We start from the raw sequence: 24,092 nt of genomic DNA, 5'->3' as shown, positions 1-24,092 counted from the left end.
GTGAAGATCCAAAAGGTCTCTTGACTGTGTCGTGTGTCTACAGCTCTTATTAGAGGATAGAACTAGAAAATGTTCACTTTCACAGTTTGGTCCCTTTGTTTTTATTCTGTAACACTGTTGTTGTAGTTTTGCGATTAATTCCAGTTTATTGGGGAATGTATGTCTTTCCTTTTTGCTCAGCTGCTATTGAACAGTAATCACATGTTAAATTGCATAACAGTAGGAAAAAATGAAATGTCACAACTGAATCAATAATTTTCAACACAAGAGGGCAGTGTGGTTCCAGTATAGTAGCTGTGGCTGTCCTGGTTATAAGAGCTGGCACCTAGGAGGGGGAAAAAAATCCTACCTGTCGGCAGTTGGGCAACTTTGTCGGGTCAACATGTTGACTGAAGCGGGTCAAGTAAGTAAACTGTTGCAATAACAAAAGAAAGGAGATGAAGGAACCAGTGGACAGACAGGACTCTTACACTCTCTTGCTCTTTATGCCGTTGCAGAGTCCTGAGGAGTGAGAGAGAAAGATCCAATGAGCGTGAAATCAGATCTTGTTGTTGCATAATCATGGCTCGCAGGCCGGCGTGCATCATTCTCCATCAGCTCCAGTCCAACATGACCGTATCAAGTAGCTGCAGTATTAAACCAGCAATACCAGTCCATGCACAGCCCGAGGCAGACACAGATCAATAGTTCTGTACTTCTCTGTGCTCAGGCTTGCTCTCTAATTCCTTTCTGTCCTTTTATGCAGTCAAGTTGATGTCATGGGGTGATTTGTTTGAATAACACAGGCCTGACTGTTTAGATCTTCAAGTTGTGGCTCGATGGCAGTCGAGCGTTCAATCATCCGATCTGTAAGAAACACCGATGGATTCCGTCTTCATCTCAACCTCTCATCTAAGGATTTTAAAAATTGTAAACCAATGTGAACCTTTTTCTTCATCGGACATATTCTTTCAGGATGAAGTCCAGAAGCTTCTTTCTTGTGCTATCATTGCAGACCTTACCTCTCCTCCCAGCCATCTCAAGCCCTCCAAATGTTTCACATAGCAGCAATACCAGATGTCAGTGAGGCATTAGTGCTGCTCTCCGTCTCCTTCCTTCCTTTCATTATCTTTTCTTTTCTTTTTTTTTTGATGTTCTTTCTTCACCTCCTCACCGCCTTTGCTTCTGCAGAGTCTTTGTTCACATGCCAGCAATACCAGAGTGCATACCTGTGAACGGGACCTCAGCACCTGCCTCCACCTCTGCCCGTTTTCTCTCATCACGGCACCTCAGGCCCAGAGGACGAATCAGAGCGTGAGAGATGCTGCACTGGTATTTCCTCATGAGAGGTGAAATATCTCTGTTCAACACTAGGTGGCGTCATAGTCCCACTGTCCTTTTACAGCTCCTTGAATCAGATCTTCACCTTTGGTTTGGAAGGAGAGTTTGGTGAGTCACGAGTCAGCTCCCACAGGACAGATGTTGTAAACAGTTAAAACAATACAACACTTGATTTTAAAAGGCAGGGGAGGCAATTTATGGATGGTGTGATTTTTTTTTTTTTTTAATGTGTTAAAAAGGTTTTATATCTCGTTTCTAACTACAAAATGAATTGCTTGGTAAATAAAGCTGTTCTTCTATCAGTCACAGTGAAATGAGCAGATTAAAGGTCTGTATCTGCTTTTCAGTTTACGGATTACTGTTAAAAAAAAATAAAACATACAGACGTGTGCTACATTGGCTCAGTCGTTCCCTCTGGATTTTTATGTTTTGTTTGTTAATATTTACAGTCTATAGTTTTTATTCACTACTCTGTCTCACCCACAACATTATCTCATTGACTAGACTTCACTTGAGTAATGGCCAATCAACACTGAAGCCTGTGTGTGTCGCTGAGGGCAGTCTGGAACAGGAGGAGAGTCTCCAGCTGAGCAGTCATGTGGTCAAGTTAGGTTTTTTTCATTATTTTATTTTATTAAACATTTTGACACAACGTTTTTGGCTTTTAAATAAAATGTATATCGGTTCCAAATATTGGACCTCATGAACTTGACATATTTGACATCGATATGGGCCCAGAAAATCAAAAATAAGGTCGACCTTGAGACTGGATAGGGACTGGATCGTTGCCCTCCTTCTGTACTGTAAGTAAAACTAAGCACTTTCACTGTATGTCTTTGGGCGAGGTGCCTTGATGTTTCTTTGACTCAAACTTCAGATAATATTTCCTGCAGGCGACTTTAATGCCAAGAGAAATCTCATTGTTTTTTCACGGTTGCTATGACTTTACTGTTTTTCTCGATCGGTCATTTGGTGATTGGTTTCTTTAAGATGTCAGTACATGGTCAAACATGGAGCTCAAGTATGTCCAGGGTGGCCTTTTCTAACGGCACCTTGGTTTTCTGACAGACAATTGGTCGGTGTAAGAATCAGAGACAACTCCATGTCCAGGGTAGAGAGACTGAAATCGAGTACATACAAATATCCCCTCAATAAAACACAGGATATCAAAATAGTTTGCTGATTTATCATGTGTTAACTGAATGATTGTATTGTCAACAACTGATCTCAGCTCTGAAGTGATTGTGTTGCCTCAGTCAGTCATCCTGAGGTTGGTGCAGAGGCACAAAGTGATGGAAACACAGAAAACAATTTGTACTTTTTCCTCTCCAAGAAAAAAAAAAAAAAAAAAAAGGTTTTCTGATGCTGGCACTGAGCTTCAAATTCTCAGGATGCTTTACTCATGATCAGGTCATGGGTAAGGTTGCATTTCATTTCCTGGAATTTGAAGGGAAACCAAAGCTGTCTTGATATAGAAAGATAATACTGATCTTGGGGTTAGAAAGGCGCAGAAAAACCCAGACGCTACGTTTGACTTTAGAGGGCATTCACAGGACATTTGAAGAAATGTCAACAACACTGTTATTTCACCAATTATGTTGCATTTCAACTCCCATGCGCCTCTATACTGAGTTAATTTGAAGGTGAGTTATAGAAGTGATGGGCTGTGTGTGAGAGACCAAACATACATACGGACTCCTGGCGTCGCCCTGCCTGCCTGTATATATACACAGTACAGTATATAGGCCCTTTTCTACTGCTCACCTTGGCCTGACTCCAGCTCACATACACCTCTAACTGAGATCTGTGTGTGTTTGTTTGTGCTGAAACATATTTAAGGAGTGGGAGTGACAGAAACAGTAAGCTATTGGTACTTGGCAGCATGACCCTGTAGATCTATATTGCGTAACACACACACACACACACACACACACACACACACACACACACACACACACACACACACTAGTGGTTTTGTAAGATGTCTTTTTTCCTGTTTAACATCGAAGGTGTATGTACTTTCTGTCAGTACCGCATGTCATCTATCACTTTGTTAAAAGCCCTGACGTGGTCACCTTAAAGCTCTCTATCATGCATATACACTCAAGTTGCTTATGTGTGTGTGTGTGTGTGTGTGTGTGTTTGTGTGTGCGCACTGCGGTCCAGCGTTTGCCCCTGTGAAGTGTATTCCTGGAAAGCCTATACAAGTAGCATCTGTAATGTCATTAGTATGCATGGACACACACACAAAGTTCACATCATTCTTGCACAACATGCAGCAGGAGGAGGAATGCGGGGACAGAAAGGACGAAAACAGAGTCTCATGATGCGAGTAAGTGATGAATGCAAAACAGGCCTGTATAGAAATAAGGACTGCAAAAGAGAAGAAAAAGCTCAAATCAGCTTAATGAAGGAGGCTCCAGAAAGGAGCAATAAAATCAAGTGTAGTTGAGGTGCAGGCGATGAATAAGTGCAGGAAGGAGGAATGGATAGAGAGTGAATGGGAGGAGGAGAGAAAAAGAGGAGGAGGAGGAGGAGGGGCTGTTTTGGAACAGCATCAATAAAGCTCAAGCTGATTGTGCCTCTGTAATCTGCAGTCTTCACACTCTTCTTTTCAACCCTAAAGTCTCCTCTGTCCCATTCCCTCCTGAGTTCCTCCCATCATCTTCATCCTCCTCCACCTCCTCCTGCTCCTCTCCTCCCTTGTGTGTATGTTGTGTAACTCTGCAGTGACTGAGCAGCAGCAGCAGCAGCAGCACTGTTAGTGCCATTGATCAGCAGTTTTAGTGCCAGGATGCTCTTATTGTAATAAACGAGCTCAGAGCCATTGAAACAAACACTGAGTGCTTTTGAAGGAATATAAGAATCTCACACACACACACACACACACACACACACACACACACACACACACACACACACACACACACACATAACAGACTGCACCACTCCCATGATGTAACGCTACCCTGGATGCCCTTAAATGTACCACACTCCTGGATTCATCACTGTGTACTTTTCCATGCTTTAATCGCTATACTCACTGAAGTTAATGAGACATTTTATATTAGAGAGTTTTCAGTGGACATGGTGCACAGGATTCTGTTAACTCGACATTTGCTCCGAGATGATGTGGAAATATGCCCTTTAATTAATCTCCATCTTGGTATTCTGGGAAATAATTTATAGTTTGTAACTTCGAGATGAATATAGAACAAATGTATTCCCCTAGTAGTTTCAAAAACTTCATTTAAGGATGATTTAACAGAAAAAAAGTTTCCAAAGCATATTGCATGTAACCCTAAACATAAGCCCCCCCCAATATGTTTCCTTATTTGGATGTATGAGTAGCACATCTGGTCTTTCCATTTTTTAGTCTTCGTGGTCATTCTCTCCATCTATCCCATCCATCTTTTCTACCCTGCAATAACTTTTTTTCTCCATAACAAAACAGATCCAAGCTTGACAAAACAAGAGATTTGCGTCACCTCAGCTGTGACTGGTGTCCACATGCAGTTATGCACACAGACACACACACACACATACACGATTCAGGATTGTTCCTCAGGGCATCAATACACACTTGAGGCTTTGAGCTCGAGGAAGGTGATAAAGATCACGCTTTATCATTGTAAAGCAATTCCAGTGTCACCTCTGCGTCTACTCAAAGACACGTTGGGTTATCACGCCTGTCATTTCCTCCACTGTCCCACAAACCATTTAGTTGTGAACTATTGCTGTGTGTGTGTGTGTATGGGGGGGGGGGGGGCTAACAGAGGATACTGAAAAAGCTGCACATGACTCATTAGCCAGCCGGGATTGTGTCTCATTGTTTTGTGTTTTGGTCATTGTTCTTGCAGCAGCACCTGCTTTGAAGTCAAAGGTTCATTGGTGGCATTTGGTATTTAGTGGACACGTTTATTAGCAGTTCAAAGTCAGTGATGTGTTTATACCTTTCTAATAAAAATCCCAATTCTGCTCCTCAAGCATTTTGACCAACCTGTAGCCATGACCTGTGAGTGAGAATAAGAGACGTATACACACGCGCCAGGAAGGGTTTTTTTTTTTTTTAGATTTAAATTGCATTAATGGCTCCTTAGCACTATTCTTAGCTTTAAATCTGTCTCACCCTTCAGGTGTTGACAGGAGTTACTGTGTGTTGGTGAAGTCTGGTTTGTGTTCAGCATATGGGGGAATAATGTGTGTGTGTGTGTGTGTGTGTGTGTGTGTATGTATAGCAGCTCAGATAGGAAACGCTGTTGAAACACGAGAGTCTCCTCGGGACCGTGAATGGGAAGAACGAAGCTGGCTCGCATCATAAATGTTCTGCCAGGCTTTGGAGCTCTCTTCTTTGTGTTTTCTCGTACATAGACGTCGCTTTAGTTCGGTGTAACGACGCCGAACTGAATGGGAAGAAGATGCGGACACATTAAACGACAGGGTTGAAGTTTTCTCTCCGGTGGGGAGTAAAAGCGTGGTGGTTTACGTCAGCGCGGCTGTGGACACAAAGCCGACCAAGCCTCGGCCAGACTCCGTGTAAAAAACGCAAGATTTTTTTTTTCCACCCCAACTTCCATCGCTCCAGCATGTGAACGATAGGAGCTCTTTTTTTGTGTTTTATCCGAAACGCCCGCAGTCTGAGGACTTGTTAACCCTGCTCCACTGAAACTTAACCGAGGAGGAGGAGGAGGACCAGAGAAGGAGGAGGAGGAGGTCTGGGAAGAAACGATAGAAAGATACAGAGAAAGGTGTTGGTGGAGTGAGAGAAGGCTGCAAGGAGCAACTCCGTGCATTGTTCCGCCTCTGTCGGCTCTGCAGCCGTCCACGCAAGGGGAAAAAAAGACAGACACACGGCGTTTTGTTTGTTCCAGGGCGCGACAAAAAAAAAGCTGAAACGCCGTCAATTCTGGATTTCTTTATCCGCTTCCTGTCTTCCAGGATGAGGTTTAAAAGGAACGGGTCCTATACGCTAAATAGGTAAGCGGCTGCTTTAATGTAGCGGTAACCTAGTGTGTAAACTATTAGAGAAGGAGGGAGGGAGGATTTGTCTGAGAGCTCATAAATTACTTCACCTTCTCTGTGATGTCTCCTTGGAGGCTGACTGTGACTTTACAGTCTCTTTATTGCACTCTATGTAGTTTCTACAATACAATATCTCCCATCAAGTCTTCTATAGGAGACTTAATTGCAGCATAAGCAGTTTATTACAATGCTTTGCATGCATATGAGCTTTTGTTTTACTTATGTTGTTCAGATGCATTTTTATGCTTTTTTTTTTTGGTAGTAAAAAAGCAAATATCCAGTAAGTTAACTATTTTTTGTAACATATATAAAGAAAAGACCCTTAAACACCACATCCAAGTGTGTTAATGTATCAGTTCCCGTTAGCGTGATGCCCACGTGTTCCTTTTATGAAGCTGGAAGAGAGAAACCTGTTTGTCTCGCTCTAAGGAGGGGGGGGGGGGCTTCTCTTTTGTTTCCTCTCCTCTATTAAGGAAAAAAAAGCTAAATGATCTCTCCCATTCCTCTTCACCCCCCCCCCCCCATTATCTTTCTCTCTTTCCCCTTCACAGAAATACCCCCTCATGGCCGTCCCATCACCTAGCAACTTCACTTGTTTGTAGCAGTGTGACTGATGTTCCCCCTAACCCACTTTCCCTCAAAATGATTGCGAAAGCCTCTGTTCACATCCTGGCATATCTGAAACCCAGTCATGAGTTGGTTCTTTTCTCTGCCCCAGTAGTCCAGCCTCTCTCTCTATGGGGTTTTCACTACAAGTCACAAGTTTATTAAAAAAAGAAAAAATGGTTGTCTCCCTACCATCTGCACACCATCTTACACAGAAGCCAACCCACATGACCGTTACAACGGATGTCTTGCGTTTTTAGTGCTTGTCTGGATGTCATGATAACAGCCAAGAGCTTGAACGACCCCACAAGAGCCCGTTCATATCACTCAAACTGACAGAAGATTTCATTACACTTTCATTCCTCACACTTTTCCTACGCCACTCCTTTTCCCCTTTTGCTTTGTTTCAAGGCATATGGGCTTCCGCTGTACTCGACGCACAAAAAGACCCACTTCCTGTTTCTTCGGCACTCAATCACAAAGGGAGCTAATGAGTGGCAAGCACCCACTTTACCACACACGAGAACGACGTTATCGCTTGTAAACCCCTCCTCCACTTTCTGTTTTCTCATAGGAAGTGTGTGTTCCTGCTTCTCTGTGCGTCTCTGTTGCCGTTATGTGTGCAGGTGAGAGGGATGAGGTCATTAAAGTTGGACAGGGGAGGTCTGATAACTGCAGCTCCTGGTGACAGGCCTCCAGGGAGGAGCAGGAGGAGGAGGAGATGTTGAAGGAGGAGGGGTGACGTCATTGCATGTAAAAGTGCTCTGCTGCAGTTTTGTCTTTGTTGTCTCTTATCTCAAAAAGAAGCAGCGGAGGAGGCACGGGGTTGTCTTGTGACGTGATTTCATCCAAAGTTGTGTGCAGCAGTGTGCGGTCTTTGATTACCGTTTACTCTTTGTGACAGAAAAAGTGCTCGGTATCTTTTTGTTTTCCGGCTGTCATCCACGCCTGTGTCATCTCAATCTTTTTTTTTTTCCTTTTTTTTCTCCCTCCGCATGCTGCAGTTTCTTTGTCTCCTCTTTGAATAGCTAGTGTTGGCCTGTTTGACATTGAGCACCAGCTCTCAGCTCTGTCTCCTTCCTTTGTCACAGCCGCTTAATCCTGTGTCAGCCCAGCGCAGCGCTCACTGCAGCCTTCGATTACAGCATCGCCTGGCCACTGCAGTCCTCGGGAGTGCGTTAACTAACCGCGCGTTTGTTTTGATCGATTACAGAGGGAGGTGAAAAGCATACGACAAAAGGGAAGTGATTTACTTTGATCGAGAAATGCAGGGACGAGGGAGAGAGCGATGTTAAGAGGGCCCATGAATCAGTTTGTGTCCTTCACCTTAAAAGCCCTGACCATAACGACAGCACTCCGCAGTGATTGGCTCTCTTCCTGGAGGCCGGTCTCTGCGCTAGCCCCTCCCATCGAGTACCTCTGCATCATTTGTGTGAATGAAGATTCGCCGTTATATCACAAGTGAACATGCATCCTTATTAGTCACCCAGTGTTGACGTAAGAGTTGACAATTAGCCATGTGCTGTTTTGAATAAGTCACATATCACCTCATGCGCACACGTACGAAAAGGCTCCACTGATGAACTCTCCACAGAGGTTTGAACGCAGCCCAGATTTAGCAAACAGATGTATGTTCGGTCTGTGTGAAGGACGGGTGGGCAGAGGATATTTAGCTCTTGTTTGGGATGTATACAGATGGATGAGATAGCTGACACACACACACTCACATTCACACACACACACACACACCCCCCCCCCCTCCTTCTCTCTTGCTGAGTCTCTCTGTCCATCTCTCTCTCTCTCTCCTGCAGTCCAGCCTGTGCTGCCCAGCAGTCAGCAGTTTGTTTATGGGACTCTGTTTGCCAAGCTAATCTTCCCGCCTTTCAAGTGCGAGCCAACGAGTGAATGCAAAAGAGAGAGAGAGAGCGAGCGAGGGAGGGAGAGAGAGAGAGAGAGAGGGAGGGAGAGAGAGAGGGAGAGAGAGAGAGTGCAAGCGAAGAGTGTGAAAGTGAGGAAGGCAGTTGCAGTAGTTGGAAAGGAGAGAAAGAGAAACATGCTTTAAGAAGTGTGTCTGGACTCGTGAATGGTTTTTTTTGTTTTTGTTTTGGCTTTTTTTTTTTAAAGTGTCTTCACTTTGGTGCATTTGCTAAACGTCCCGGGGTGGGAAAGTCAGCGCGTCCCGTGTGACCTGCGGTCAAGTCCGAGGTCGTTCCACGTACCACACAAGGTGCTATCCTGGAGCTGCTGCATCTGGTAGACGATTGTGCGAAAGGAAGGAGCAGAGACGTGGAGGTGAAAAGGAGAAAGAGTGCGTCACCGCCGGCCTGATGGGGGTCCTGGTGTGCTGTGACTGCTTCTTCTATCGGTACTTAACCAAGTCTCATTTGTGACTTTTTGACCTTTACTTCCTCTTTACTGCTGTTGTTTATTGTTGTTGTTTACATCGCACTGTTTTTGTTTTTCCCAGCATACTTTGGCTTACATTGTCAGACCTGTATTAACTTCTACATCCTTCCCCCTCCTCCTCCTCCTCCTCCCCCTTTTTCATCCAGTCTGTCTGTTTTGCTGCTGCGGTGTTGTAGGAGACGTTTGAGGACAGTGCTGCTGTAGCAGGCGATGATTCTGCTGTAGTCAGACACACGGCGTGCCTGGACTTGTGGGAGGGAAGGAGGCGGAGGAGGAAGGAGGGACTGAGGGACAGGGATGGCACTGTGCCAGTCTCCTATAGCTGACCAAATGGAAGAAGAGCTAGGTGTTGCTGGTTACTGGGTTTCCTTGCTTGGGGATAAAGAATATTCGGCCACACTGCGTGCCCTGTTTGGCAGCTTGGCTCTGTTTGTTTGGACACAGTGTTCCTTCACAGGGGTGCAGATGTTTCCTTTTTTTTTGTTTTTGGTTTTTAGTTGTTTGCACAAAGCACTGACCTGAGACTTTGCCCCTTTTTCTGCTTGTTATGACCTGAATTAGCTCTCCACTGGTTGTTGTACCTTAGAGAATGAACGGCTGTTTGATTTAGTCTCCGCTCTCTCGCAGGCTGAGCAGAGAGGATCTGGTTCCCCTCTCTTGTGGTTGTGGGGTGAGCCTGCCTCAGCCTGGCTTCACTGCTGTATAAAGTCTAAATATAACTCTGTGCTGCTCTGAGGAGCATTTTGATGGCGAGGGTAAAATTGTAGCTTTAACGCAGACGCACACAGCTGGATCAGATTAGGCCTCAGTGCAATTCAGAACCTTGCTTCACTGCTTCTCTTCGTTTGAATAACAGCCTGTCTGTTCGGTGTGTGTCATGTACCTGCACATGTGTGATATACTGTAGGCTTTTGTTGAAGCACACACTGAAGTCCTTGTAAAAGGTACGGCTTACGTCAGCAATACTTACGTCAATGATGCAGGGGCGGGGCCTGGATAGAGCACTAATGTCTCATATTGGCTCATTAAGCTGAAACGGGCCGTCGCTTCTATTTTTAGGTTTTCTTCTGCTTGTCAGCCAATCAAAAGGCTTCTTGGTCATATTATAGTGCTTGATTGATGTGTGTGTTTTGAGGCACACCCATCCAAAACGGGTCTTTGCTGACCTCAGCCCCGGGCCAGCACTGTTTGAGCTTTCAACAGTAGCATTGTGTGGAGTACAAACTGGCCGCCAGCTCTACGTCCAGAAGTGTCACCTCTGATTTTCATCACGAGTACAGTGCGTCTTTAAACACATGAAGTCTCCATCCTTTTTCTGAGTTCATGTTAATATACAGCCAGGAGCAGACCATTGTTTATGTAGGGAAATTAAAGCAGTACATATAGCGCCATGTAAGCCAACTGAGTCAGCCTGAATTACATATAGAAACACAAGTTAACAAATCATTCTCTCATAATGTTATTTCTAAACATCATTTGGAATCTGTCTCTCGAGACTCTGGGTTTATTTTCCAGGCCTTTTCTACATACAATGAATTTGTCTTTGTGTCTGTGGAGCAAAAAAAAAAAACCCACACACCTGCACGAAGTCAGAATATAAAAGTAGTAATCTCGTGAACAGCAGTGGATCGGTCTAACTTTGAGACCAGGATTCAGATAAAAGTGATACAAGTCTCATGTTTGTTTAATTTGATGATGAAAATGTTCCAGATGTGACCGTGACGCTTTAATGCACGATGGTGTTTGAAAGAAGGCTGAAAAGAAGTCTTCTCACTTTAGGCGGATAATTAGATTCCATTTAAATACATTATCATTGTGAAAGCTTTGTAGTTGGACGTTGGCCTCGTGACACTCGTTATTTCAGTGTCCCTTCACTGTAATCTCTAAGTACATTATCACATTTAGTCTCTCTTACTCACAAATACAATCTTACTGAAGCACATTTCCGCTTCATTACAACTGTAATGAGGCAACAGCTCCCACACAATGCAGTTCACTTCGAGGTCAAGTTCTCATCCAGCTTTTGTTAATTTTGTGCCTTTTTATGGGGGGGGGGGTTTCCTCTTTCTGTACTGTCGACGTTTCAGGCCGTCGTTTCCCCATAAACGGTTGCAAAATGAAACAGGAAATCCAACTTTCCTCTCAGTTATGAGGTTTAAAGTTTCTGTTCCCTTGGTGATGTATTATTGTTGACAGGTTGCTGGAAAGCAAACCTGCAGGCTTCATCACACGACAAAAAGCTTGTGTGTGTGTGTGGTTTATTTTTTTTCTTCTTCGTGGATCAATTTTGGAAAAGACAATGTTTGGCGTTTGGAACAATAGTCCCGAGTGTCTGGTCGTACTGTGTGCGCTGTATTAGTGGAGCACGCTCTACTGTTTTCCATATGTCTCTCATTAAGCTATCTTTGGCTGAGACTCAGCTGAGACGTTTCGCTTTACAAGGGCACCATTCAGCACCAAATCAAAGCCTGCACTCCCTCCTCTCACGGCTGCCCGTCACTGAACGCGTCACGGAACTGAACTGACTCCAGCTCAAATGTGCCGGACTTTAAGATCAGTTCATTCAAAGATTTGGGATGCTGCTGCAGCAGCAACAATGATGTAGCACGTTGACATCCCATGAAATTGTATGTGTCGTAAGCTTTGGCTATATCGGAGGGCGCTGCCTCTTGCAACTATATCACCGACTACTTTCTCATATTCTGGTTCAATATAAATGTAATATTAGAAATGACAAAAACACTGATCGACTTTACTTCGATTTCCAAGCTGACCCAGCCTGTGTTATGATGTTTACCACTCCTCCCAAACGCCGTCGAAATAACTGGAGCGTGCTGTCCAGAATCAATCCTTGGGATTCAGTGGATTCATCATCAACTAAAGTGCTGCACTTTGATGATGAGGGATAAGGAAAACGTACATCCGTATCATTAAAATCTATCAATTATTTCACACATTGATCTCTTCTGAAGTTGCTCCCCCCAGTGCTTAGAAATGTCTTTTTAAAATCGGTCACTCTGCGATGTGATATTCCCTTCCCCTTGTTGTGAGTTAAAAAACAAAGAAAGAAGTGGAGGCGAGGTTGTGTGTTACATTTGACTCTTGTGTAGGGACAGTCACTGCACATAAAAGAAGTCTGTTAGATCTGACTTGACTGACTGGCCTTCTCGCCTTTCACCTGCCCTCCAGTCATGGTGGAGGGCAGACCTCACACACACAGGGCCAGTTACATAACACTGACGCTGTGTGTGGTTTGTGTGTGTGTGTGTGTGTGTGTGTGTGTGTGTGTGCAGCTTCGTCCTGCTGGCTCAGGAGGAGGAGGAGGAGGAGGAGGAGGAGAAAGAGATGGCCTTGCACTAACCTCACCTCCACATTTAGATCCACACAGTCAGCAGAGACGGACGTACAGCCAGGCACACGCTTAAATAAAAACCTCTTTAGATACAGAAACAACTTTGATATTATTGAAGTATTTCCAATGAGTGGCAACGGGGTTTCCTCCTGCAACACACTTAGTGGTCATCATTTTGTGCAAAATATGCTGAGTCACCTCTGTATGGTAGCAGGTGCCTTGTGGGCAAACCTCCGAGCTGCTTGGTGACTGAAAAAGGCCTCATTGTGTGGTGCTCAGTTTGTTGGTAGTTCAGGTGGCAGGGGAAAAAGAAAAAGAGTGCAGTACCAAAACAAGGGAGCCTGCAGGCGCGTCTAGGCTGTAAAGGCGGCAGGCAGGGAAACAGTTTGTTTGTAGTAGTTCCTGCAGCAGCAGCCCATGGTTTCTGTGTGCTGCCTCTGGGAACAAGAGGCCCATTTGAAGGGAGACAGGAAGTGCCTGGGCGCCTCACTTCCTGTTTATGGAGTTGGAGGGAGGGGCAGTCTGGTGCAGCTTATTAAATGGGAGGTTAGCGTTCCTTTTTTCACTCAAACACACTCTTCTATGCAGGACTTTGTTATTGCCTCTGTGCTGCAGAGTCTTTGACAGCCACGCCGCACTGACATCCTCCTGTTGTTTTCTCCTTCTTTCATCCCTCTCACTCGCCTCCTTTCAGTCCTGTCTTCAGCACCACTGTGAGGAGTCACCGAGGGGGGACACAGTCAAAACGCCCGGACAAGCCGACTAAAGTGCCTAAAGTACATATTACCGTATTGATATTCTGTCCCACCTCTAAACAGGAGATTTAGACGAAAAAAATCAAAAGGCAAGTTTAAAGCGGCCTCCAGAAAGACTGTTTTACATACAGATCGTCATTTTTCACTCCTTAAAAGCACCTCTGGATCCTGCCTACTGCGTGCTCTGATAAGTGAGTCACACACACACCGAACTCCTTGTGAGCACACATTTAATCAAAGAGTAGCTGAGGAGGAGGAGGAGGAGGAGGAGGCTGCACCGGAGCGATCAGGGATGCTGCAGAGTGCTGACTCCAGCATGTTCTGAAGTGACGTTGGTACCATTTTATTCCCTGAAGTCAGAGGCTCGGGGCCAAACGTGGACTCACCTTAAATACCCTTTAGCTTCACTGGAGCTCGGATTCATGACAGGACTTTAGTTACTGTGTTTAGTCTTGTGTGTTGCAGACAGATGTGCTCCTCCTCCCCGTCCCCCTGAAGGAAAGATGATGTCACCACATAAGCCCATCTCCTCCCCAGGTGGGAGACGGTTAGAAGGCTGAGTCGCCTCATGAGAGAACACACACACACACACACACACACACACACACACACACACACACACACACACACACACACACACACACACACACACAATCCCTCTGATCACATCTGCTCAGAAAAGAATCCTCGCTCATTGTTTCTGAAGGATCTTGCTCGTCAGTTGGCGGTGGAGGAGATCATGAATATTAGCTTTGTCAGTCGAGTGTTGGAGCGGCACGTGCACACACACACACACACACACACACACACCTCCCTGCTCCTGCTGCTCCGAGGACTTCTATTGATTTGACCTCTCTTGTGTCTCCTTTCTATGCACCTCTTTTATTCTCCCATTCTGACACCAACTACCTCCGCCCACTTCCTCCCCTTGCTCATTATTACAGCATCTGTGGGCGACAGGCATGCCTGTTGTTTAGTAGCACATGTGTTGCTAAGTAGTAAAAATAGGTGTAACAATAGAGAGAATTAATTAGAAATAGTGCTGTCTCCCCTTTGTACACGTGTTTGTGCCCCCCCCCTCCCCTCCGGGACATGCGCTCATATTTCCTCGATCCCAGTCACTGACAAAGCACAGCGGAGCCTCGCTGTGGTTTCACTGTCATCTCAGCAATCCCTTAAGGGAGAAAAACATTCATGGTTCTGTCATGGAATTTCATAACATTTGCTTCTTTTTCCCCCCTTTGTGTCCATGCGCTCCACCCTCTCTCTTCCACACCTCTTCCCTTCTCCACGGCTGTGTCCTCAAGGCACAAACATGTGACATCGTTGCCTTGTCTAACCTAACAACGCTGCTCTGGCAAACACTTCACTTCATTAACCCCAAGAGATGAATTGTGTGTGTGTGTGTGTGTGTGTGTGTGTGTGTGTGTGTGTGTGTGTGTGTGTGTGTGTGTGTGTGTGTGTGTGTGTGTGTGTGTGTGTGTGTGTGTGTGTGTGTGTGTGTGTGTGTGTGTGTGTGTGTGTGTGTGTGTGTGTGTGTGTGTGTGTGTGTGTGTGTGTGTGTGTGTGTGTGTGTGTGTGTGTGTCACACACAATAAGAGGCAGTGATTTAATCATGCCTGCCTTTTTTTTATTTCCTCAGAGCAGACTTCCTCTGTTGAGAGAATAGGTGTTGTTCCACACACAAACACACACACATACAAACACACACACACACACACACAAACACACACACACACAGACACCTACCTCATGTTTCCATAATCTGGATTTTGACTTTGTTTACCTGTCAGCCAGCTGTACTTCAGTCACATGCTTTTCTTCACCTCTTTCTTTGCCCAGACTGGGGCGTGAGCACTTCCTGAGCCTTCATCTCCTCACAGTGTTAATCAGACTCACACAATGGAGCAGAGTTTCCTCTGTTATCAGATGATTGTCACATCTCGTCTAGTCATCAGGACAGGAGGTCCATTTATTTCCCTCCTGATTTCACTCTTATTGTTAGGATTCTCTGGTATACTTTCACAGTAAAGAAGCTTTTTTTTTACTGTTTTTTTCTTATTATACAATAATCTGAATATAACAAAATGAGATTTGAGGTAAAGTATGGAAATACTGTATCTTGAATGCTTTGGTAGTATACTCAGAATGTGTAGCTGAGCTAATGGATTTTTGAAGTGTGTGTGTGTATCCGTCTCTTTCCCCCCCGATTAATGTAAAATAGGAGTTAAAGCAGGTCCGTCAAACATTCAAGTGAGTGTCAAAGAGATGAGTAATTGTAGCAGAACATCTGGGAAAGCTTACACTAACTACAACAGCAATGAATAGATTCATTATCAGTCAGAAGAAAAATGAACTGCTTCAGATTTTGATCAGCACTGAATCATACTTGTGATGCTGGAAACATATGCTGGTTTCAGCCTCTTACATGAGGATTTTCAGCTTTTTTTTCCTCCAGGAAATATTCCGATTGTGGATTTTGGACTGTTGCTCTGACAAAAGTAGCAACTTCAAGTCATGACTTTCGGCTCTGAGAAATTCTTATGTGAATGTTTTGCAGCCGTTTGACCATTTATTGGCCAAAGAATTGATTGATTTCTGGATTCTGAAAATATCTGTATTGCAAACTTAGGTCAGAGTTGGACACGATTCAGACGAGCTGATGAAAGTTGGTCCTTTTTTTAATATAAAGAATAATTCAACTCAGCAGCTTCAGATCCAAACAGGCAGCATTGAACCATAAACCTGCACGACTTGTTTGGTCAGGAGTTCCAGCCCCGACATGTCTGACCTGGTCACTTAATTTTGTTCTCAGGACCAAACTCGACCTTTCTGTTGGCTCACATGCCAGACAGTTTGATGGAGCAGCTTGATCTCCTGATGCAGGACTTGGAGACCTTTCTCCTGGGAAAGCTTTCATCTCTCACCTCTGTTTGTTATTGTTTGTGTCTGACAGGCTGAGAGCATGGCGACCTGCTGACCAGGTTACGTGTCCGGCAAGTGGACTGATGTGATTTGACTTGTTCTTTTAAGGCAGCGTGCAGATCTTCCCAGCCGGTGTTAAGTCATCATTTCTGCCGACCTGACGGCGTCTTTGATCGTGACTCAGGTTTGCTGAGGCTGCCACATACCTGCCTTTTATGTAATAAAGATTTTAAACGTAGTTCACATTCTGTAGTTGCCTCAATTCATCGCTTACGCTCTGCTGCACACAGACAGTTGATATGTGGGATATGTCGACGCAGTCACTCAGGCGGAGATGAAATATGTCTGCTCCACATCAATCAGTGTCTCGTTCCTCCATGTTGTACTGTTTGGTAAATTGTCAGATCCATCAGAGCTAATCACTCAGCTTACAGGACATTCTGTACATTTCTATCTGTATTCATGTGTGTGTGTGCGTGCGTGCATGTGTGTGTGTGTTTTCTGGAAAGCGCTATTGGTTACATCCATCCACATTCCACTCATTAGGAAATCTGTGACTAAATGGCCTCACTTAGGAGTTAATGAGCCGGATCAGGGCTGGCATGCAAAGCCTCGGAGCACAAAACGGAGCCACCCAAACTGTTAGCATGAACCCTGCAGCCTCCTTTCTGTGTCTGCTTCATTTTCTCTAAACACTCACCAACAACAGTCTCCACAGTGCTGTCATTGTCCCATCTTCTACACTTTGCAGCACTTTTATGGAGAGTTAAATGATTCTAATATACAGACGCTGCTGAAACAAGTCGTCCCAGTCAGACCTGAAAATATCTCGCTGGCATTTCTCCTTCTTTTTTTTATTTTTTATTTTTTTTGTGTGTTGCTTTTTCAGACCCATAAAGAGGAGATCTGTTCACCTTTATGCCCATCTTACCACCCACACACACACACACACACACACACACACACACACGCACACCCTGTGCAAACACAGCTCTACCCTATATGTATGCTATGTCAGTCTTATTTCTATATCCAGTCGCCTTCACCTTGTTCTGCACACACACACACACACACACACCACACACACACACACACACACACACACACACACACACACACAGACTACCTCTTATGCTCCTAAGCAAACAGTAGCAGATGTTAGACTGCCGCCCTCCCTGCACCTCTTCCTTACTTGACAAACTCCTGTTTTCTTGATCTCTCCTCGCTCACTGCTTTCTGTTTCTTCATTTTTCAAACGTTTCTTTCCCTTTATGTTCTTTTTGTTACTCAGCCACGTTATAAGTGGAAAGTAACTCATTAAGTTTTACAATCTGGCGATATAGGCTTCTAAAGTGTCCGTGTTTCAAATGTCACACACTCGCACAACATCCACACCCTTATTATAAAACCAGAAATGGAAAAGTTTGCGTCGCATGTGCTCTATAGGTTAGTGTATATGACGTGAGAAATGTGCATGTGTGTTTCATGCCAGCAGGTGGCAGTGTTGCTCTCTCAGCTTAGTTGTAAGTGTGTGAAGGAATGTTCCTCTCTCATAGGCTGAACCTCTCTGTGGTGCTCTGTCTTGTTCCATACAAGCTCTAATCTGAGCGTGCTGTTTGGGTTTGCTTCAGAAATGTTCAGTATTTTATCTGCAGTTTGTAGATCAGCATGTTTAGTGTGTGTGTGTGTGTGTGTGTGTGTGTACTCAAACGTGTGTAGCTGTGTGTCCTTCCCTCGGTGCCAAGGTTATCACAACTTTCCCTGGAAAGCTGTGTTCTTTTTTTCCTTATTTGAAGTTTGTTACAGTTCTGGGAAGAAGAGTAGCCGACAGGAACCTTTTTGTGTGTCCGGCAGCAATGCACGAGGCAAAACACCCAAACACACAACGTGCAACTCTGAGAACTCATATACCTGTCACAAGTCTTAAACGTGCAGCTGCTGATGAAGATCATGTGATCTGACATAAAGGAACTAAACGGACCATAGAGTGAGATTGTGTAAAGTATTCGTAGACGATAAAGCCCCTCCCCTTTTTCCGTCAGGTCGCCAGCCGTTACATCTCAGGTGACCTTGCACCTGCCTCTGGGCTCTCATGTGCACGCCTGCTTTGTTTGCCTGTGTGATTTTTTTTATTTTTTTTTTCACTAGACGGACAGGTGTTATTGCTGCCCAGGTGGCATATTATGGGATGGATGCAGACTCTCCCCGGCTCAGGAATGTAAGGAGGAGTACAGCAGGCGGCGAGGGCATGCTGAGACAGCCTCCCACACTGCTCTCCTCTATCTGAACTTCACTTATTACTCTGCTTTGCTCTTCTTCAGCTCTCCTTTTTTTTGGTTTCTTTACCACTACCTTGCTTCACTCTCTCTTCATCCATTTTGCTTGACTATAATCCTTACTTTTCACCTTTTCACCTTTTTCCCTCTGGTCCGTTGAGATCTCCTCTTTTATCCCTCGCTCTCCTTCTTATAGTGCGTCTCGTGTTTTATCCAGGCAGCCTTCATGGAGATCCACAAGCAACACAAGTGTCCTCTCCTGTCCTCCATCGTGCTACATCCCTCTCTTCCGTCTATCATAAACCAGTCACAACATGGCCTGACTGGGCTCTTTCATTGCAAGCTTCCTTCATAAATTCTCTCCAGAGTGTGAAAATATGCAGAAGCAGTTTCCAAACTAAGCTGACGTGTGTGTAAATGGATTCTGAATGCATTGGCAAACAGGCAATAAGAGTTTTTTTTTTTTTTTTTTTTGTCGTTGCTGCTGTTAAATGGAGCATGAAGTCACACCCTCATGTTTGCTTATGAAGTGAACACAACTACCTCCTGAACAAGAAGTCAAGTCAAACCAAACAGAACGCTGTTTTTCTTAGACTCTGCTCTTGACCTCCTTTTTTTTTCTTTTTTTTTTGCTTCACTCTTCATGTTTTGCTCTTCTTCATCATCTTCTCTCCTTTGTTTAGCCAGGTAGTGTGTGCACAGAGCGACGGCATGTCTTTGCATGCAGCCCTTCCCCAACAGGAATGCAGAGCAAAGGAGAGATGGAGCGAGGGAGGAAAGAAAAAAAAAAGAGAGTCACATGCAACGAGAGAGAAACAGAGGACTTCAAGGCCTTAAAGGTGGAAAGGGGAACAAGTGAAGAAGAGCTGGTCCACACTGAACGAGCTTGATGCATGAATCAGAAAAATGAAATGCATTGTTTTGTCTCAAAGCGAGTGTGCTATCCAGGAAATCTTTTGATATGTGTGATGCAGCCTTTCTTGGCTCAGCTTTTTTCTGCACATACACACTGCACTAACAAAAGTTCAATATCGCATGGATTGCACACAAGCGTCCAGTTTTAAATGCAGCTTCAAGAGGTGATCGGAGACCCTGATTTGAAGCGTTTCTTTGTCCACCTCTCGACTCTCTTCTTTTAAGCCTTTAAAGTCTGAGCAATGAAACGTCCTCTGAGGGCGTCTCACTGCAGCGTCTGGACGTATTTCCTACTGAAACGGGATAGAATAAATCACAAGATAGAAAGGGGGGCACACAACATTGGGATGAATTTCATTGGAGCTTCGATAAGGCTTTTTGATTGGTCAAGAAAGTGTAAGTGTCCCAGGGTGTAGGATAATTCATCAGATGTTAGTAACATTTTACAGGAAGAGAACAAACTGGTATTTTGATGTAAAAAGGCTTTGCTTTATTTTTCATTTTATCAGGGCATTAGTGCATTTTTAGTGTTCCTAGTGTTCCTGCGTTATCGCCACAAAACCGCGCTCTTTGTCTCAAAATGGCGATGAGTATTGCAGATTGGGTCGCCGGGTTCAGTCCATGCAGTCTCTCCTGGCCTTGCTGACCTTTATCCACGCCTATAGAAAGCCCTCTTGCCACAAAGACCTTCAGTCTGAGCTGTTTTCACTGACTAAGACCTTACCTAAACACACTGCAGGACTCCCACTATCCCACAATGCATTGCAAACTGGAGGTCTTACTTTGCAACTTGGAGCTGCTCTGCTTTTATTCATTCATTTGGAGGATTTAACATTATTGGTAGCCCAAGCTGTCTGTCATTTTGACTCCAGCTATGATTGGCTCCAGATCTGCTTTCATAGGACCAGGACTGGGCTGTTTCCAGGCCCTAAGGCGTATCTGCTGTGGTTGTGACTCATCAGCCGCTGGCCTGGAATCAGTGTTTTCTTTGTCTCAAAAAGGTGGAATGTCCACTGACTTTCAGATCCAACCTGTCAGGCCAGCTATCCACCTCTTCTCGGCGGTGCGGAGAGCGAGCATACCAAAATGTCCAGCTCAGGTTTTTTCTTTGGAAAGTCTCTCGTTTCTGTATGGACAGTTACACTTCAACAAACCAATTAGACATTTTTCTGTCACTACGGGAACGCCTCCTAAAGGCTTTATTACATAAACGCTCTGATAATTCGCATTACTGACATTTTTTTGCTTCTTTTCTCTCTCTCATATCTTTCATGTCATCATGCTTACTGTTTTTTCTTTGTCGTTCACATTAACACATGCTTGTGTCACATGTTCAGCACTGACGTCAGCGTGTTTCCACAAACTGCCTTTTATGTCTTCTCTTCTCTTCTGTCTAATAAGTGACTGGTTTTCAAATTAAATCTGGGCCTCGGCTGTCTGTATCTCCTGGGTGGTTGTCCTTTGATGAGGTTAGCACAGAGAGCAGCTTGTTACTGCTGATAAAAGACAGGCTACGAGCTGTTCACTCAGGGGACATACACAGTGTGGAATATAAGTCTAATCTGGAGGTACTCATTTTTATGTACATCACAGATTGTGTAGTTAAAAAGAAAGGGTACAGGTCGTACGAGATGCAGCCACATCTGTTTTTTTTTTATCTGGGGTCAGGTGGTGGATGCGTGATGCCATGTCTTATCTGCACATGAGAAGAGAAGGTGGCTGTGACGTTAGCTGAAGAAAGAGTAAACCTCTGTCTGCCAGACAGAGGAATGCAGCCGTTGGTTTCCATCCACGTCAGACATTGTGTAAGACGGTCTGACCTGCGCTGCACGGTTGCCTTCTACACCTGCTCTGTTAACCCTCGGCTCACATGACACCACAAACTGCAGGTGTGACGACGTATTACCTGGTAACAGTAAGAAATGGCCATGTTAAGTTAAAAGTCGGTTGCTCTTTAACTTGAACGCCTGATTCAATGAAGCACTTCATCCACTCAAACACCCCAGAGAATGTAGAGTCCCCGGCCAAGCACCAGTGATCTTGAATGGATGTCTTCTATTTTCAGTGGCCGCACGGATCCAATAGTTCGAAGCAAATTAATGGAAAGTTCCCGGAGCACAAGATTTCCATTACAGCAGCAAACAGCTTTTTCTTTGGTGGTCTCAAGTAGGACAAAAGCCGCCATGTATCGGCTTTTACAACAATCTTACACATTGATCATCATGTTAATGATACAGGTTGATATTTATTGTGCTTCAAAGACTTTTCTGAATTAGTTCCTGACTGAGAACACCAAACGTAATTTTTCATAACAAGTTTTTCAACAAAATCATTATTTTTAAGAACACAAGCAAACTTCTAATAAAACATTTCTTAAAGGTAAAACTCACCAAAAATATTAAAATAGAAAGACTGTCTTAAAAACCTACAGAGTTACTGTAGCCTGTCATTAACGTGTCTTTTTGGCTGTAATTAACGCAACAATTAATTGACCTCCACCGTACCTGGTTACACCTCTCACCTGCCTACACAATAACTGATTTAAGCTGCTCGCTCATTCACTCATGCTCCTCTCATACTAACATGGCACCCCCCCTCCCCCCTCTCCCTGTGCACTGTTCTCTGTTTTCTTTATGGGCCAGGCAGGCCGGTGCTAATTTTAGAACCGAGGGAAAGTCTGTGCACTGTTCGTACCCCCCCACTCCTCACCTCTACTGATTTGTCCCCTGTTTCACACAGCTCCCCACCCACCAAACTTCAGACCCACGTGCCCTCAGAATCCAGGGATTTAAATCTAGTCGCATCAAACACATGAGGAGGAAATTCAGATTTAACACCACGAGAAATATTGGTTAATCAAATCTCAGATTAAAAACAAACCACAAGTTATGAAAATTATTGCACATGACATACTACAAGATCATTTAGAGATTATCGTGTGTGCTTAAGGGAGCTATCTACGTTCTCATGCTATTTCTTCAGATCCCATGTGATCTCACGCAGAGGCGGATCTGAACAAATGGGGACTAATGACAACCTGCCGTAGAGACATTTTGCCAGATTACCAGATAATCTATAGGTTGATTCAGGGCCAGGCAATTAATCGAAACAGACATTCAGAACCTATAACTGATGTAATCTTGCCCATCACGATTATTTTGATTATTAAATGTTTTCAACAAATGCAAGTGATTTATTTTCTATTGATTTACAGAGGTTAACCTCTACTTTCAAGCAAAGTTTTGATTTGAGTTTGAAATATTTAATAAATAACCTCAAAATAGTTAATCAGATATGCACTCTTTCATTAGAAAACATATCCCAGATTTAGTAGTTGAGCATATTAACAGAGGAGACCCTGTCAGTGAACTACGAGGCCAAAAAACTAAAATGAAATATTCCCAATCGAGGTAAAATGTTTCAATTCATCGTGATATTGATTTCAGGTCATATCATCCAGCCCTATAGGATGAATATTAGAACTGACCGAGGGTTTGTTGGTGCAGAATGAGGGTATAGTTCTGCCTCGACCTCAGCTACTTCCACCCCACATACAAGCAGTGCACACAGCTCCACAGATTAGTGAGTCTTTTTACGTGTTTGTTCTGCAGCCACCAGCTGCTGAAGCTGTTCTCACATCTGCAGCTTCAGCCTGACACCACAAGTTCCGTCTGAGGAGACGTAGAGGAATAATGGAGGAGTAGAAGAGAAGGGAAGACAATGGGAGGGAGAGGAGAGGAACAATCAAACCAAGACAGGGAGGAGAAATGTGTGAAGAGAGAATAAGAGAGGATGTTTGTTATGAGGCGATGATTAGAGGGAAGAAGAGCGAGGAAAAGATAGATCCTCAACACAAGTAGTAATCTTCTCATGAGCTGCTTGACTCCACATAGGAAGTGTTCATTTCCTCTGGCTCAAGTTTATGTTTATGCTTTAGCTCTCTGACAATTTAATTAGATTGTACATCTCATTCTTGAAATAATATCCATATTTTAAATACCCTTTATAAAGTAGTAGACACCCCCCCCCCCCCCCCCCCCCAAATCATGTGACTTGTCAGTACAGAGAACCAGAGAAGTGTTTTAGGAAACCGAGTATATAATTAAAACAGGTTCAAACTAGTATTAACAAAAGTTCAGTGTTTCTGATACTCGTCAGCAGGGCTGTGGTATGTGCTTGTCAGGCTGCTAATATTATTAGACTACTGGCTGACAAATCAATAATCTGAGTTCATTGTATGTGAAATTATTTAATATTGAATAAAATGATTGCCAATTACAGTGACATGACATGAAACACTAAGAAAATAGTTACCTGGGTGTGTGCAGGTAAAACAGGCTGTTCCTTTGGGAGAAGCGTTACATACAGAGACAGACCTTTAGATACTGATTTGCCTTTGACTCTAAAACAGGCTTTGTTTGATTCCCTCATTGGCTCCAAAGCTTTGACACGTTTGAACATGCTTGACTCCTGCCATGGTTAAAGTCCAGGTGAAGTTCACAATCAAGAGGAGGA

At 44.1% G+C, this 24,092-nt stretch overlaps 1 protein-coding gene across 3 annotated transcripts in view; it reads left to right on the top strand.

Moving 5' to 3' along the window:
- The window catches only part of mob2a (MOB kinase activator 2a), a 54,373-nt gene that overhangs the window by 15,554 nt on the left and 14,727 nt on the right, over positions 1–24,092 (top strand). Inside the window, exon 1 of one of the 3 annotated variants that reach the window (XM_079347122.1) lies at positions 6,026–6,297. The exons of 1 other annotated variant lie outside the window; for it this stretch is intronic. In XM_079347122.1, the coding sequence (XP_079203248.1) occupies positions 6,260–6,297 (38 nt within the window). In that variant the 5' untranslated portion in view covers positions 6,026–6,259. Of the gene's footprint in view, positions 1–6,025; positions 6,298–8,935; positions 9,314–24,092 lie in introns of those variants that run through there. One more of the 3 variants, XM_079347121.1, reaches the window with a different exon arrangement.

Source organism: Symphodus melops, assembly GCF_947650265.1.
Source record: "Symphodus melops genome assembly, chromosome: 6".
Classification (NCBI taxonomy): Eukaryota; Metazoa; Chordata; class Actinopteri; order Labriformes; family Labridae; genus Symphodus; species Symphodus melops.
The sequence above is the reverse complement of the archived record's forward strand: the minus strand, read 5'-3'. Positions and strand labels throughout refer to the sequence as shown.